This window comes from Hetaerina americana, unplaced genomic scaffold, assembly GCF_022747635.1.
Source record: "Hetaerina americana unplaced genomic scaffold, ioHetAmer1.1.p SCAF_10, whole genome shotgun sequence".
Classification (NCBI taxonomy): Eukaryota; Metazoa; Arthropoda; class Insecta; order Odonata; family Calopterygidae; genus Hetaerina; species Hetaerina americana.
In genome coordinates, this window is record NW_027286070.1 from 58,493,787 (window position 1) to 58,512,261 (window position 18,475).

At 37.1% G+C, this 18,475-nt stretch overlaps 1 protein-coding gene across 1 annotated transcript; it reads right to left on the reverse strand.

The window, feature by feature from the left end:
• Nucleotides 1-1,358: 1,358 nt before the first annotated feature.
• Nucleotides 1,359-12,570, reverse strand: LOC139700336 (trypsin-like). The gene is made up of 7 exons (XM_071598976.1): nucleotides 12,513-12,570; nucleotides 8,620-8,723; nucleotides 8,331-8,416; nucleotides 7,770-7,911; nucleotides 5,446-5,562; nucleotides 2,737-2,892; nucleotides 1,359-1,505 (listed from the first exon to the last, which is right to left on the reverse strand). Exons 1-7 carry the CDS (start codon nucleotides 12,568-12,570, stop codon nucleotides 1,359-1,361), a joined length of 810 nt encoding a protein of 269 aa, XP_071455077.1.
• Nucleotides 12,571-18,475: the final 5,905 nt, after the last annotated feature.

Genomic DNA, 18,475 nt, shown 5'->3' on the forward strand with positions numbered 1-18,475 from the left:
GTAACGTACTGTTGTGCTCTTCTCAAGGCCACGAAATTTTAATTTGTACGGTCTAGTTAGACAATCAGCGAGTTATAATGAAGACCATAAAAAACAATGAACACAGTAATCAATCCGGTTTGATAGGTGATGGTAGAGTTCACCCATTACTAACCCCGACGGCGTGTGAAATTCACACATCAGGGTGGGGGAGCAAGTTATTTTCCCTGTGCCAGTTATGGTTTCCCCTCTGGTGCCCTTGTTCCCTTTCAATGTGAAATAAAATACTTATGTTTACAGTTTTTCTGTTAGTTTCCCAATGTCAAATTTTCCATCATAGGACTGAAAACTATAAATTCTATCCATTGGTTTTGCCTGAGATTGTAGCTCACCGATGAAACCGCGTCTGTTTCTTCCGCTATTTTAATAGAACTTGAAAATGAAATTGTAGCTTTTAGAATCGGGTCCCAGTTGGTACGGATGCTCTAATACAAACATTTATAGTAATACTAGCAGCAATGACTGGCTTTTCCGCACTAATTTAATCGTCCAGCTGTAACTGGATATACTTCTCAGTTTATAAACAATCATCTTCAACAGACATTCGCAGTTTTCGAGGAACATACCAAAATGTGATACCTTGGCGTCGGTTTATTCATTCGCCAACTCTTCCAAAAGTTTTGATGGATAACCTCTGTAATTCCTTTTGCAAATTTAATTCTTTTACAAATCCAATTTATCACCCAGTTGCGTCTACTTAATTTCTTTGTGATAAAAAAATATAGAAATCGGTAAAACGGCGTTAGCATAACATGCTCGCAACGCACCGCAGATTAGCGAGTATCGTGTTATCGGATGGAGGAACTTCAGACCTTGCATACGCATGTTGGGTAACATAATCAACGGGGATCTCGTGAGACTCAATGTGTAGCGATCCACGTTAAGTGGTACTAGACCGGCTGGAGGGACTTTCGTCAGTGGACCAGCTCTCATTAGAGTGACTCAAGTGTGTTCGCACCATAATGGGTTTTCTATGTAACTATTCATAATAGGTTCACATTTGTGGAATAGTTTGCGATCGAATAAGAAAGAAACAAACAGACTAGCCTTTATGGAATAGTGATGCAATGCAAATTTATATGCTTAACTGAAAAAGTCACGAAAATACATAAATGAATTCAAAAGTTGTGGTATTATATTAAAAAAGTCCACAGCAAAGCGTTCGCGCGTATAGACACGTAAGGTATTGAACACATTAAGTATGACTTTTGAGTTGAAAATTATTGTCAAGTTTGACTTATTTTAGGTATTTTCCAATAAGTTGTTATGAATAATGTGTATGAAGAAAGTATTAGCGATTGGATTACAGAGCACATTAATCAATTCTTTATGTGCTCGTTTATCCAGTCGATGTAGCCATTCAGATCCGTATATACTGCTGGATACTCAGGATTGCCGATTTTCCTGGCCCATGACACCATTCCAACAACTTTCTCACCAACTATGAGTGGAGCCCCGGAGTCTCCCTGGAATATTAAAAATATAATTAGTATTAGATATTCATTCGCAGTGAGGAAGGAGCCCATTAAGGGCATAGTGATGTAAGTTAAATTGATCTCGATCATATTAATAATATTTTTCATTTGTTTAAACCATAATCAGGGTAATATAACCTAGGGTTTGTTTTGATAGGCGAGAGTAGTGCTCCACCCGAACTGAACCCTTAGATGTTGTATAATTCACGTGCTCAGGCTATTGGAGTCAGTTATTTGCCCAGTGTCGCCAATGGATTCCCAAGTAGTTCATGGAATAAGAACGATTTATTGCTTCTATTTTTTTTAAACTGGTCGAAAATTACCCTCCGTGAACCGAACCAGGAACTCTCTATTCAGTAACCTGATCCTTACACACCAAACTACCATAGCCACTTTCTTATTTCATTCTAATTAAAATCAACGCTCTGGCAACCTGGTGGCTTAAGTGTTTCAAGTGAAATGCCCACCCGGTTTATGAAAAACTGCTATGAAATAAAAAAGGTCACACAGTATTTAGATGGATCTAAGATAATATCTAAGGCAAAAAACTAATAAATTCTATGTAGGTTGAGCCACTTTAAGTCCAGAAGAATTGTAGGGTAAGTATTGATAGGGAGGAATCTATCAATCTATATTACTTGCGATAGAAAAATTAATGAAACAATAACAGTACGGTAAAATATAAGAAGGCCCCCTAAAAGAGGAAAGAATCGCTAATACAGGTGAAATTAAAAATGTTCTCCATAATTAGATGAGGAGTCTACTTTTCTTCGGACCCGAGACAGCAGTGGATGAAAGACGTTTGGTAACAAATGAAATGTGGGACTACAAGAGAACGATGATAATTGAACGAGGCAAATAATAACTAATACTTGTAAAAGAATCGTGAGAAAAATAGGCAAATAACGTATTAATTGAAGGAAAAATAGGAGAGGAGAGATTTTCACGTTAGAGAAACAACACTTGTGCGTAGATGTTATAGTTCTCCTGGGGCAGTGAGTTGATTGGAAGAGATTTCATGAAGCTGATCCCTTCACACTTGAAAGCGAATAACATTAAGGCATTGAACACAATCAAAATTATGATGATGAAATAATATTATTACTAAATGAAGCAGTCGATTTCAGTTTGTAATTTTTTGGAGACTAAACTATATCTTTAGAAAAACTATTCTGAAAAATATTTCAACCAGAAAATAAATTACTCCTGGTGTTATACTCACATTAGTCGGCGATTGCCCTGGTAATTTACCAGAGGCGCAGATCTGAGATGAGTAAATGACTTTCTTCGGAATTGGAGCGTAAATCTCTTCGCATTTTCTATGGTCAACCACCACAACTTCAAGCTTATGTAGGTCGTTAGCCGCCGGTCCCGGGAACTAAAAATAAAATGTCTCTTAAATAAATTCAAATAACTGCACGAGGTGCTGCGACAGTTACTTGAATAGAGTCCATTAAAATTCAGCTATTTCTATTGTAAAAATCATTCACCTTGACGGGGATTCGCACGTTGATCCTAGATTTCTGGCCGAGTGCTTTAATCAACGAAAATTCCGAGGCGTCCCCTTATGCTGCTATGAATTTCTTGGGAGTTTTACAGTGCAAAATGTTTTGACGAAATACCGTACATACAATGTCACAAGTAATCATAGTCGAGCCCGTTGCGCCACAGTCCACGAGATTAAAGACAACGTTTAAACACAGAGGTATTTTCCTTTCCACAATTTCACTTTACTGCGATAGATACCACACAATTACTTAAACGTAGTCATCCGCTGATATGCATTAAAATGCAGCAATATCAAGTCGTGAAAATCATTCGTTTTGATTGGGTTTCGAACCCGAATCCATCCATTTCCGGCCAATTGTGGCATATTGCGAAATTCTTAGAATTTGTGACGACCTCTACGACTCCTTGTGACATTCCAGGCATGGTAATTTGTCATAAATGTTGTTCCTTTAGTCCCTAAAAATTCAGAGTGAAAAATGACGCCTCGGTAGCTTGGTTAAAGCACTATGACGTAAATCTACATCTACATAATACCCCGCAAGCCGCCGTAAGGGCGTGTGGCGGGGGATACGGATTTGAATCCTGGTCAGGGCGTATGATTTTTCTATGTTAGAGTAAATGCATTTTCCTCTTAAATATGTTAGGATTACTTGTAGCCATGAACCAGGACGGTTCTGAGGGAAAAAATTCCACGGATTCATCATTCCATATTTTGGGTTTGAGTTGCGCTTAGTTAAACATGTGCGGGGAATACGGGGAATATCCCATCTAGTCAAGCTAACGAAAAATCATTTATTTATTTGATGAGTATTGGGGACATTTAGTGATAGGGCTAAAGAGCAATGCTATCTGTTATTATTTAGGCTTCATTCCCGAAACAGTGTTGACTATAGAAACTATAAAAGGAATTATTGACCACAAGGCAGTAAATGCTAAGTTTTCGCTTCAGGGGGTCCGAAATAAGAAGCCTAAAAGGAAAATTTACATTGAGAGCACCGAATCGGAATATGTAGACTCAATTGAATACCTAGGCGTTACCCTCACTCACGATATCTCCTGAGTGAATCTCCTCCCTCCACCACCTCCACATACGGGGAATATGTCGACAAGCTAGCTAAAAATTAGGATTTATTGGAAGAATAGGGGGTAAATGTGATGAAAGAGTTGAAGAAAGATGTTAACTTTCGTTGGTTAGGCCTCATTCAGAATATCCTGCTAGTAAATAATTTTGCATGGGATCCTCCTGAAGTTGGATTTATTGCCGGTTGGATCGCGTGCGGCGTAGGGGAGCTAGATTTGTAAAACGTTATTATGATAAACTTAGTTGCGTATCCAAAATATTAGAGAAACTTGGCTGGGAATCACACACGGAGCGAAGGTTAAATGACAAATTAAAGATTTTCTATTAATTGGAAGGAGGTCTAAGTAGTGGTGTGGAAAATGTATTATTACCCCCATCGTACTACGGTAGGAGAGATCATGCTAATAAAATTAGAGAGATTAAATGTCGAACAGGTAGATTTAAGATGTCATTTTATTCACGAACGATAGGGGATCTTAATTATATTGTTCGACTGCTGTAGGGTCATGTTCGGGTAAAATTATTCTGGTGTGTATACACCCCATACCACACACCCTAGCGGTGACCTGCAGGGTATCTATAAATAAAAAAATATACATTTAGAATATGCTGCTAGCATATGAGCTCATCATCAAGTTGGGTTGATCGCCGAATTAGATTGCTTGCAGTGTAGAGGAGCTAGATTTGTAAAACGTTCTTAGGATGAATGATGCAGAACGATGAACTGAGTTGCGTATCAAAATTATTAGAGGATTTAGGTTGAGAATCACTTGCGGAGCGAAGTTAAAATTAGAGATTAAATCTCTTGCATACTATACATTGGAGGTTGGTCTCTTTAGCGATAATGTCGAAAATGTATTATTAGCCCCCATCTTACTGTGGTAAGAGACATCATGTGAATAAAATTAGAGATTAAGCGTAGAACTGTTCAATTTAAGATGGAACTTTTCCCTCGAACGATAAGGGCTAACAATATCCATCTCATGGAGGGATAATATTTTGCGTCCCAAGTAGTCTGGTGTGTAATCACCTCCTGCCACACACCCAAGCGATGGATTGTGGGGTATCATGTATAGTATATAGAATGGCATAGAGTGATAGGGATCACTGAGCGTCACGATGTAGAGAAGGAAGTAGCTGCGACTCGAAACATTGGCAGATATGAAGAATTTAACCTGCTGGAGATCCCGAGAATAATTCACTATGACCAACTACTATACCGCGGTACAGTACCAAATCTTTAAAGTTGCAGTTACTTAGCATTAATACTCGTGCATACATTTGCTGAAGGCGTTACGGGCAGACCAGACTGGGCCTTGGAAACTGCCAGTTTGCGCTTACCTGGAGTGCTCCCCAGCCAGCAACAGTGGCGGTTGTTCCTACTGGAGGTGCCGCCTGTCCTTGGTCCGCCAGGACGACTGGGGACACCCCATTGCCCATTTCTATTGGAGGACTGACCTGGGACATTAAACGAATTTCACATTAGATTGCGGGGGAATATTGAAGGAATATACCTATCTCGAAATGTGATGGATTTTTTTCTGGGCTAACAGTGTATTAGCCCATGTTCAGCGTATTTAAAGCTAATTTAATTTCAGTTTAAATTTTCATACGAAAAGTATCTTATATAGGTCCATTGAAGACAATTTTTTTTAGTCAAAATTTACAATTAAGTATGATTCAAATGAATTTGTAATCATGAAAGGAAATATCGATTACTTCGATATTCATAACTTTCACATAGCAATAAATTAGTCTCTCTTTTAGTGACTTCAATTTCAATGGGTTCATTCGCAAGGGATCAATCACAATAACGATTTTTGTTTGGCTCTTTGATGAATATTGATGAAGGCCGTTGGCTTTCATGACATAACAGCAGTTTTATTTCATTAAGTAACACATTAATTGTTCGGAACATTTTAAAATTATCTCATATTTTATATGAACGAGGCAATAACTACCAAATGTTTTTCAAATCTCTTCAAAATCTTTAATTCAATTGTGAATTCTAAAATGTGAATAATTGTTTTTATTCAGTGATATATTTCGAAACAGGGAACTTAACGCTAAAGTGCTGAATCATGTTGGTACACGAAATACCTTGCCGTAAGATCAGTACTGATTAGATTTAACGCAATGGAATAAGTCACCGATGAGTTAATTTTTAACTATCAACAGTGTATTCGCAATGTTGGATGTTATATTCGAGATTTATGGCAATTATTGACTACGAGCCAGCATAAGAGCATTCCACTTACTATATTTACGTCCTAGCGGAGCGCATTGTCACCTCTACATAATACCCCGCAAGCCACCGCAAGGGCGTGTGGCGGGGGGTGTTAGGGCACCACCCTTAATTAAGAACAAAAACCTTACGCAAAAGCCACAAATTTATACAATCCACAAACAAAACAAGGCATACATTCATGCAAAAACCCTTGCATCCCACACACATGCAAATATACACAAACTAACAACTAACATACACATGCACCTACAAATTTACCTGAACTGGAGTCTATCTTCCTTCATTTATTCCTTTAACTCTTCCTTCAACTTCCTTCAACTCTTCATTGGGTAATGAGAAACCTCAAAGGGAGCGTTAGAGCAACCAAGGAGAAGGCTTATCAGACCCTAGTAAGACCAATTTTAGAGTACGCTTCTCTTGTATGGGACCCTCATGAAGAAGGTCATATTAAAAAACTGGAAAAGGTGCAAAGAAAGGCTGCCCGATATGTTCTGGGGAAGCATAGGAGGATGGAGAGTGTGTCTGACATGCTAGAAACGCTGGGCTGGGAACCTCTAGAAACTAGAAGGAAAGTAAGCAGACTTTGTGGAATGTTCCGAATTCTGAAGGGGGAGAAAGCTTGGGCAGATCTTAGGAAAGAGGCGGGGAACCCAAATTTTATAGGCAGAAATGATCACAAATTTAAGGTAAAATTCCGGGCACAGAGAACAAATAAAAAAAAATTTTCTTTTCTAAATAGAACAATTGTTGAGTGGAACACCTTACCTGCAAAAATATTCGAGCCCTTTCCTAACAGAGTGTATACTTTTAAGAATAGATGTAAGGCATACCTGTATATGTAATAATTTGATTGATGTGCGGTGTAATGTATTATATGTAATAGCTTAATTTTATTTTTAATTTATCTTTTTTTTTCTTGATGATTAATGGCTGTAAATGGGATGGGGATTCACTTGTTTTGTCAAAGAGATTTGTGTTTTGAAGTCTGGTTTTATGTACTATCTTTTGCAATTATTTGGGACTTGTGTGCCACCTGACAATGTCTATTAGCACATGTGTATTTTTATTAATAATAATAATAATTTATCTTTGTGCTGTGATCTACCGAAGTAGTGTGGGACTGTAAATAAAAGGTTTAATAGCAATCATTGCTCCAGTGTCAAAAGTAGGTGATTTGACACTGAGGCAATATTCCATATCACTGATATAGTTAGTTGAAGATCTGGACGCGGCCAGCATGCAAGATTGAGAATTAACCTCCTGGTTATATGGCCTTCGGTCACTGTACACGCATACGCACATGCTACGCATGCTTACTGAAGTCATGCAGTAAACATTTTCCTTCTGAATTGCTTACTTCTGTCGTTATCATTCGAACAGAATCAATTAGAGCTAAACCAATCTTAAGTTTACTTACCTGAAGCACTGCTATATCATTTATCCATGAATTTGATTCATTGTATGCTTCATGCTTGACCACTTTAATTACATTATGGATTGTTCCAACGGCATCCAAGCTATTACTTCCAACCATTACAGAATAATAGTTCCAGTCGTATCTATAATACAATATAAGAAATCAATTATTTGTTCGCTTAATGGGGTTGGTATAAGAAGGCTTTGCTCATATACCTGTATGTTAAATAAAAACATATTTCATTACTCTTTGCCGTGTTTAATATGAATTGCAATATTCCTGTCTTCATGGCATATGCCATCATAAAGCGAAGAATTTGATCATTATAATCCAAAGAATTTAAAAAAAAGCCATTCGATTAATATGCATTGGTAGTTAATGTAAAGGAAGGGTCTGTTTTTTATGATGCGAGTTAAAATAAGAAGCTATATTCCTGCATGAGATTTACGGAGAGATAAATTAACTACACGCCTACATAACACCTTACTTCTACGTATTTTGACTGTTTTCCACTGCTTGAGTTAAAGATTTCATGGTGTTTACTCCCATTTCGATACTTACAGCATGCAACTTGCAACCCCAAGTATCCATTCTGAGTTAATAATATTGAAAGTGCAGTAATGATATCCTGCAAGACTCAGCGATGCCTGTGAAAGATTGGCAGACGTTTTAACTATGGGAAACACAGTTCAATCTGTGTTAGAATTTAAATAAGAAAGTTTACAAACTGTAAACTTTCTATTAAGTAACTTCGATGCATTTTAAGAGATATTAAATTAATTTCACAATGTTAATGTATGCGTTTCATTAAATCATAAACTCATCGGGTGGAAACATCTTGAATACTCACCATCCATGGGAACTCCCTGCCTTCCACTATTTCTCCTCCCTCAATATATGGTTGAGGATTGGTATCCCGAGCAAATTTGGCAAAGAGAGGTTGACCCGTTTCATCTGTAGTGGAAAAAATCACATTGCGTTTCGTGTTAAATAAATATCATGATTTGAAAATTTCAAAATTTAAATTTCTTTTATTATTTTCACTTTTACATGATACTCGTATGATATGTCTAAGTAAAAAGTCTATCATTCCTTCTCATTTCATGCAGAGTATGCTTCACCCATGAATAATAGCGTATTATATTCCATTAAGCAAATGTGACCGAATGAAATAGAGATTAGATACCTGATCAATGAAACATAAGTAATCAATATTGACAATTTAACCCCGTTGTTCGGTTTTGTTCACACTATTATGTTAAATCACATATTTAAATGAAAATTGATTTTAATTCAGTTCTGAAATTTTCAGAAAAAGGATTCATGGAGGGAACTCCTTAATTTGGAAAGTGAGTCCAAAAAATAAAATTTTTAAAATAGTCTATTCATATATCTCCCACAAGACGTATTGATGTACAATAGAGAAATCCGGCATGCTCCAAATATCCTAACTTGAAAATTGTTATTTACCATCTACTGATATGTTTCATAGGAAATTTCTTCATCTGAATTTATACGTATGTAAAGTACTAAAATTAATAGTGTAAAAAATATAGCAAATGAAATCATAATTGTTATCCTATGATGAAACATTTTAATTCGAATACATCCTGGTAACCTAGATCTATAACGAAAACTACCCTTCGCATATGTATTTCGTTGTTTAAATAAGTATATAAATACTTGGGAGTGCAAGAGTTATGGTATTCTATTGTAAACATCAATGCTTTCGAGTTTATCAAATTGTCGAATGACTCACATTTTGAAAGGTAGGATGTAGTAAATAAAACTGAATTCACTAATATTATGGATGAAAAAAGTATAAATTTGCAAAGCATAATGGGAAAAGGTTTGCAGGGAGTGTTGTTCTTTCAATGTCTTGACCAACACTGGAATAAAATTGCTGAAGCATTTATTATATTCCAAACGGAGATTTTAGAATTATCTATTCATATTGGTTGATTATTTGAGGGTCATTCACAACATCAGCAATTTCATCAATTATCTTAACGTCCTAGAAAATGCATTACGCAAGGAAGGCAGTTTTAACTGACGATAAAAAAATATACGAGATATCTCGATATCGATATGCACTTAATTAAATGATTATGTAAAGAAATTAATTCGTATCCGTTGATAAAAGCTTGGTTTTTTCATCTATTATTCTGCTGGAGAGTAATCACAAAAGTTGATATAGGGTAAACATTTCTGGATTGTTCCGCTGCTTTCAATTTGATTTGATGTTTTTAAGGAAAATGACGAGATGAAGTGAGAGCTTCTCTAAATTGGTGTGTTTATTTTATTTCTTAATAATAGAGGATCTTTGTAAAATTTTGGATATCGGAAACTGTGACCCGTAGAGAGATTGCTCTTTGAAGGCACGAGTATTATGCGAAAGGCGTTGATTGAGCAAATATTTCATTAATACGAATAATGTGAAATCAGTTGCATGTGAATAATATCTGATGAGCGAATATAATCATACGAGGATATGAGTATAACAAGGAAAATTCTTTCTAGAAAACAAGTCCATACGTTCATGGTAAAAAGTCAAATTTTCAATGAATGGATGGAGAAAAACAAAATTGGCAATAAGATGGAGTTATTAGTTCTTTAATGGACAAATAACTCCATCTTATTGTCAATTTTTGTAGTTATAGCAATACCAAGCATCATAATTAAGCCTTATGTTTGGTATTATGTCGAGAATCCTATTAAATTCTGAATGAAAACCCAATATCCTAAATCGTCTCTTTGTATGGTTGATAGAATATCGATGTTTGAATTCAAAGAGGTGCCAAGGGAGAGATTGATTTGGTGAGGTGTATTAATAAATGGGTGGTGGGAATATTAACCAGGATTAGGTTTGAAGAAAACTTATTGGGAGAGAACTCAGCCTATGAAATTCATATTTGGCAAATATATTCTTCAATGTTAGCTTAATTACGACGTCTAATTGTTTCTCATTCAATTTTCCAAAATGTGTAGCAGTATTTCATTACCAAATGGAGTGGGAGAGACAAACAACATATATTTAAATTATCAGTGTTGAAAATTATTTATGAACTCGAAAATTATTTATTGGAATGATATTTTTCACTTTTAATATGTTCATTTTTCCAGTATGCTCTTTACGTGTAACACTACCTCAAATACTTCCGGATATCCCAGTGCATTAACATTCCGTTGTCATGACACAAGTCACACCACCTTCATGTCCACCAGCAGTGGAAGATCTGAATTGCCCTAGAATATATATATATATATATATATATATATATATATATATATATATATATATATATATACATTCAAACACGAAATCCCGCCAAACGGCGAATAAATACTCATATATACAGAAACATATATAAGGAAAAGGGATAGGAACACGTATAAAGGACGAACACAATAGAGATATATATATATATATATATATATATATATATATATATATATATATACATATATATATATATATATATATGTATCATCGATTTATTTGTTGGTTTTGTGTCTCCTCCTTATGTTTTGAAGCATTTCTATCATTTTTCTGGACGGATAGTGCATATGCCAATTAGATAAAATTAAAACTAATCTCATCATGATGCGATTGAACTCAATCGATAGAGTTTATAGAATGCCGATTCCCGAGAAACTCATTGACGTGAACTTTGAATGACATGGCAAGCGATTGCCGTAAAAGATGTCGCAGCAGGAGCCGAGCGAACAAGTGAATCAACAACCATAACAAATGGATGAAAACATAAGATGGCCTTATACCCGGTTCTTTTGAAGAAGCCAATTTTTTCCCTGGTCACCAAAGATTTTTACGAAAGATTCTTTCTCCTATTTATGAATTTTCTACGTCAAATCTCTCTTCTATTGCCTTAAAATTTCACTTGTATTAATAAGAATTAATATCATACAATAAGGTGAGCATTAGATAATAGGGACACGAAAAAGGGAAATTTGGGTTAGTCTATGTAATCTAGTATCCAATTTGGTATTCAGCATTGTTCGTCCGGCACCGCAGTGGCCCAGTGAGTATAGAGTTTCAATAATGGCCAAAAAGTCTCGGGTTTAAATCAGAATGGTGCCTTTAAGCAGCCGCAGCATAGCTTGAAATGTGTATGTCATTTCTTGGGAGTCCCGCCCCTGGCATGTGTATGCATACTGGTGTGTTTGGCCTTTGGATATGGTAATTTAAAATTGTGAATGGTTTAGAGGAATTCTATACCCATACGTTCGTGCGGTAGTTGCAAGTGGAACGTTTGGCATATTTTCTCCGTGTTATTTTGGTGTATACGTACAGGGAAATAGTAACTGCCAGGAGTGATTTCTAGGTAGGTACTCACCACCGATGGGAACTCCCTACCTATCACTGATTCCCCATCTGCGATGCAAGGAGTGGGCACTATCACCAATGATAATAGGTAATGGAGGACCGTAAGACTCATCTGATATAAAAAAGGGTCTGATTTACTTTCAGTTTTTTCATTCCTTATATTGCTTTTCATAGTACGAGTTTTCTTCTTTTCAGTAATTTGTAAGGTAATAATATTTCCAATTTATTTTCAAATCACAAGAGGGTGCAAATAAACCAAGTAATTTAAGATCAAATTAACGTAGCTCATTTTTTATAGATTGCAAAATTATGTAGAGGATATAACAATATTTTCCAATTTCATTGTTATTCATTGTATACATTTTACGAGAATATTACTTTGTGTAAATTTTACTCACCTATTACATACAAGTATTCGGCACTCCATAATTCAGTTCTTCCACCTAGAAAATCCATCGCTCTCATGATAAAAAGTTAAAGAGTGAGGGTATCAATTGAATTGCAATGATCGTGATTCCACCTTCAATTGATATTTATGTAGCTGAGGTGCCGCTCGGTCACGCGTGGTTGGTTATCAACATAAGTGTACTAAATGGCTTCTTTCACGCTGAGAAATGATTTTTTTCCAAAAGGTACTCCATGGTAATCTCCAACTCTACGAGAAATTGGGAGATTGTGAAGCATGATAATATGCCCCAATAAGATATCCCAGCGGTTTGCCATGATTTTGTTATCCAAAGTTGATTTGTATAAAGGCCATTGATGGTGTTATCACTAATGATTTTCAACGTTCGGATTTCAGTTACAAAACCGTGATGGGAAAAGATAGCGAGACAGTTGTTAAGTCAAAATTATATCATGCCACTGTCCGGTCCTACACCCTCCAAAAGATTTGCATGGCATAGCAGCCACGAAAGCATTAGTATAGCCGTCAACTCCTCGACGGAACACTTCAAATAGCCATGACGATTTTTTACGATATTGAAGAATTATCTTCCGTTTTTCTAATGTAAGCTTTCACCGAGAAATACAATTATATCTCAGATGAGACCTCGTAAAAATATTTATGCGTGCTTTTAAAGTACATTCCGAGAAACTTTGTCGATATAGGTACATTTTAAACTGTATTGCCCGTAAAGCTATTTTGACTCGTGTTCTGTTTTATTTGACGTGAAATACCTCACTACCTGAACTTGTGATTTAAGGTATATACGCATCAAATAATCTTCTCCAAAACGAATTCCTTGAAGGTATTTGAAGGAATGACCAAACGGCTGTGTTATTATTTTCAATGTCACGTCAAGGTTATTTATTGCAACGCCGGCTATTTCTTTCACTAAACTTATATTTATCATAGTACCCATAGCACCAAAACTATTATAAAATCTTTAAAACATCTATGCGTACAAGGTTTGTGTTAAAGTATCGGGAAAAGTTTTGGAAACATAAATTTACGAGGGTCATCCGGAAAGTAGTACCCGTTCGTGCCGCATGAAGTGCTGACGACGCGAGTAGCCGCTGGACGAGGTCAGATAGCTTCAGTGGCTTGTCTGCCTTCTCTGAGCCAAGTTGCGTGACGCTAGCATTGCCTGTGTTGTTTCTGTGATTGTTTACAATGTTTAAAAAAATTGAGAACGCCGCCAGTTGTGAAGTGAGGGCAGTGATTAAATTCCTCAATGCAAGAAACGTTCGCCCATGTGATATTCATCGCCAATTAAAGGAGGTGTATGGAGACAATGTAATGGACGAGTCGTCTGTTCGGCGGTGGTGTCGCAACTTCAACATGGGGAGGGGGAACACACACGACGATGAGCGTTCGGAGAGACCGTCTGTCATTACAGACCAACTGGTGAGCTCAGTTGACGAATTCGTGAGGAACGATCGGCGCGTCACAATTGATGACATCTGTGAGCATTTTCCCAATGTTTCTCGAACAATTGTTCATGAAATTGTTAAACACCATCTGCATTATGCAAAAATTTGTGCAAGATGGGTCCCTCGCGTATCTCAATGAGCTGGCGGCGAAGGACTATGCAGCAGGAATACAGAAACTTGTCACACGTTATGACAAATGCCTTAATTTGCTTGGAGATTATGTTAAGAAGTAGTTTAAAGTATCCTCTTTCAAATAAAATTTTTTATGTTTGTTAATATTTACTTTTGTGTCTTTATTTCACGAACGGGTACTACTTTCCGGATGACCCTCGTATTTCAGATATTGATATAATGCCTCAAACGTTTTCAAAGTACATCCATTTTGAGCCGATACACTTTAGCCAGCGGCTTTTCTACGACACGAAGGGTCCCTCGTAGGCGTATTCCGGAAAGTTCTTTCTTAAGTGAACGCGTGCAAGCTTCCTTGACGGCACTTAAGGACCTATGGTGGTGTCCTTTGGGTAATAATTTCCCTTTTGAGAATAGAAAATAGTCCCTTGGTGCCAAGTCGGGACTGTACGGGGATTGGGGAATGGTAGCGATGGCGTTTTGCGCCAGGTAGTCGGTTACATTGGAGCAGGTGTGGATGGGTGCCTTCGGGACGAGTTTAGCGTAGAACTTTCGCATCGTCAAATTTTCAATGATAATGGTGTGCACTGACATCTTATCAATGCCAATTCAATCTGCGATCTTGCGCACGTCCAGCGCGGGGTTCGTTCTCCTCACTATCTCGGCCATCGTTGAAGAGCTTGTGCCACATAAAAACTGCAGTTTGTGACATGCTTTTATCCTTGGACACTTGGTGAATCATGTCCAACGTCTCCGCACCCGATTTCCCCAGTCCAACACAAAATTTGACGGCGTACCGCTGTTCAATCGTAAGCTGCATTTTCCGCTTGCACGAGTCATTCGGTAGGGTTCCACTAAAAAGACGATCTAGCCTGAAAGGACGCTCGCAGGCGAGTAGCGCTTGGCGTATGTTGAAGATCAGACCCCCCCACCACCACCACCGAGCAGGCGCTGTGCGAGCGCGCTGAAACGTAGAGCCACGTCAGGAAAAAATCGATTCCGATACTTTTTATACAATCCTTGTATATTTGAAGTCCTCTGAGGCTATTATTGCCCTAACATAGTGTAGGGTGGGTAAAAATTTTTCTTCCCTATTATAATTGCATCTAACGACCAAATCGAAATATCCCAAACGGCTCGTACACCCCCCAGTTCAATTAATGAAAGACGTGAATAGACAGTTTTGTTTGCATCAAATAGTTCTCCAAATTATGAAATAGGTGCTTAGGAACGTATTACCCCGTCTTTAGATTATCATATTTAATGCCTAATTTAGACTTCTAAGACTGCTCAGTTTGTGTGAATAAAAATTCCTTCTATAAATGATCATTCAATTAATTTTTAATATATTTACTGATGTAATTTTGAATCATCTGGGCATATTTCCTGCAGTTAACTACCGTCAATTAACAAAACATCTGTTCCCTTGGAGATACTATCTCTTTCTCATCAGTATAATTATTTTTTGCCTCTTAAATTTGACGTCACACTGAATGAGCTCTTTCATATACTCTTGATACCTCATCCAAAACAGAGCAACTGCGAGGCTAGGGCGCAGGAATGTCAGGCTCTACCTGACATTCCTGCGCCTTAGTAAAAAGTTACCCTGCTTTTCTCACCCCTCGATAATGAAATAAAAGCTGATTCAATCGAGTGTTCTAATTATCAGCTAGCCACATGCAAATGAGGGATCTGGCGGGTCGGAATGAATTTCTGCCTCCTCTGGGAAGGGTTGTTATCAGCCATGGGGATAAGTTCAAGGATTCAGTACAAAGGAAACGTAGTTTCCAGGATCCCATAGAATCCCGAAAACAATGCAATAGATAAAAGATTGAAGGAAAACTCATATAGCCGTAATAAATTAACACCACTCGTCCCACAAAGAAAAATAAATGTGTTGTGATGGTTCGTGCGGATCCCGATTGGGTTTAAATGTTTGTGTCTGTAGTTGGTCACTGGCGAGGAAGTGACATTACCGCAAACTACTAGAGAAGGGTATTATTGTTGAGAGGTTGCGGTTGGTCACGGTCGTGGAATTTCTTTTCCCACAAATCATCAAAACAAATTTTTTTTTTCAGGACGAGTGGTGCTAACTTATTACGGTTTTAGGACTTTCCCTTCAATTAGTTATTTTACGCGGAGTTATTTTAGAGCTCAAGTTTCCTAGATTTGAATGCAATAGATATTGTCAAGCATCTAAAACTTGGATTAGTGACGGTTAAATTTGAATAAACAGTTTAAAAATCAATTAACCGTTACTTCAGCCTCTTAATTGGTTCAAGATTTAGAAATTTCTCCGGTTTTTTAGCTAGTCGATTTTTCAGCCTAATAATCAAACACTGATTAGTTGAAATAACATTACTTTGGGCTGTCACATTTTCTGCTTGGGCATCTTACGGTCATTAATATCTATTAACTAACGCTATTGACCATTACTGCCACCAGTGCTTAGCAAGTACATCACATATTGCTCGTCCTCATCGTGACATTGGTCGCTTTCCTCAGTTTCATTAACTTTATTAGTCATTTTTGCCCCATAAGTCCTCATGTAAATTTTTGAAACATGAATGAACTCGCTAGAAATCAATTAACGTTTACCGCAAGCAGGACGGGACCCGAGCATGTGCTTTTAACGACATCTGTTGCATAACCCTGCTCTCCATTTTTTCCTGTTCAACTAGTTCCCTCTCAGGCGTTGCCGACAATGTCCTTACCATCTACCTTTACACACGGTGACTGGTTCTGTTAACATAACCGTGGCGTATCTGTTACCCTTTCTCGGTACGCTCACCTCCAACGGTTTTTTAATCCATCGGCAGACCCTCTGGATTGGACTGAAGCAGCTCAACTCGTTCTGTAACGACCACCTCCTTTTATAGGATTCTCAGGGCCTTGCCATTGTTACCTCCGGCCCTCTTAATAACATAGCTCTCGACTCAGTATCCACAACGCTATTCACAAATATATTTTTAATCAGTTCGTTCTTTAAAGAACCTGATTGACCTGAAGTGCTTACGTTTTTACAGCCATTATGTAGTTCCTATAACACTCGTCTTTAAATTGTCGCCTAATGACAAATGCTTATCTCCCATGTGTGATGAAGTTGGTCGTTTTGATGAAATACTCGTCAAAATTTGACGATATTACCTCGAATACTGTTTTTTTAATCTCCTTCAAGTTCTATACTAGACAAATCACGCAGAAACCGCGGGAGTAGCCGCAACAGTAACTTTTTAACGGAGTCATCCGCATTCGAATGCTAGATTAAAAGATTGTCAAAAAGATTTCACTCCTTCTCTCAGCCTTTGTGAAGTATTCAGGGCACTTTTCTTTATCCCTCCTGGATTCGCTCAGATTATGTTATCCGTTATATTTCCATAAAACGCTTTCAGATCACAGTGAGATTTCCATAATGTAGATTTAAATCCCGAACTTGACCAGAGGTGGTCATTTCTCTCACAATCAGCAGTATTATTTGATCTTGGCATGCCTGAAGTTCACGAGTAAAAGAGCCCAATCCAAAAAGGCACCTAAATTATTCACTATTTTCCATTGCACTCATGCTCTATTCGAATGGTCATCTTTCATTGGTGATGTCGTACAAACCGTGGCAGTGTGTGCCCGACACTGACCGGTATAGCCGGTCCGTTACTGAGCTGGAGGGGGCGTATTCAAGAACCCATAGATATCGATCATATTTCATTGTCAATGACTTATGCAATATAAATAAATCAATAAAATAATATGTAATGATAATAATTTCTTGAGCCCACACAGAAATTTGCCAATAATTTAATAAGCATATGACTTAATACTTCCTCTCGTTTTTGTTTTTGTGGCAGTACACTAACAAGCTTTGAAAAAAAACTTTGAACCATTATTTCCGGCGGTTGGATATTAAATCAAACTTTTAACAGATGATATATTTTTAATAATAAGGCGAAAGGTGACATTTCATTCAGCAAGGGTTAATACATGTAGTTTCTTACTTATCATGCCCTCAAAAATTTATTACAAGAGCACAGAAATCATTCGGAAAAATGATCAATGAATTTCAGTTCAAATGTAGCGACAGAATTTTTCATAAAAACTATACTTTCGATAATACTCTGTTCAGAGGAAGTAAGAAAGCGAGACTGCAGGAAGTACAGCGAATGTAGATTCAAAATTTTTATTGAAAACATGAGCATTAAAGCTTAGTCTGAGCTTAAATTCATGATAAGGTTTTATATTTTCAAAGTGTATTCAATTTTAATTGGATGGGTTACATACGTAACATACATTACATAGGTAATTCATGATTGTGGACTCTAGAATATAGAGAAGGTGTTAGTGATTAGTTTAAAACTCATTTAAA

What these genes read in the sequence shown, in the direction of transcription:
- LOC139700336 (XM_071598976.1), bottom strand. Translation starts at nt 12,570, where the DNA reads ATGGATTTTCTAGGTGGAAGAACTGAATTATGGAGTGCCGAATACTTG. An exon ending in CGAATACTTGTATGTAATAG is followed by an intron (nt 8,724 to 12,512) that starts GTGAGTAAAATT and finishes TTTCCACTACAG; the next exon opens with ATGAAACGGGTCAACCTCTC. An exon ending in ATGATATAGCAGTGCTTCAG is followed by an intron (nt 5,563 to 7,769) that starts GTAAGTAAACTT and finishes TTAATGTCCCAG; the next exon opens with GTCAGTCCTCCAATAGAAAT.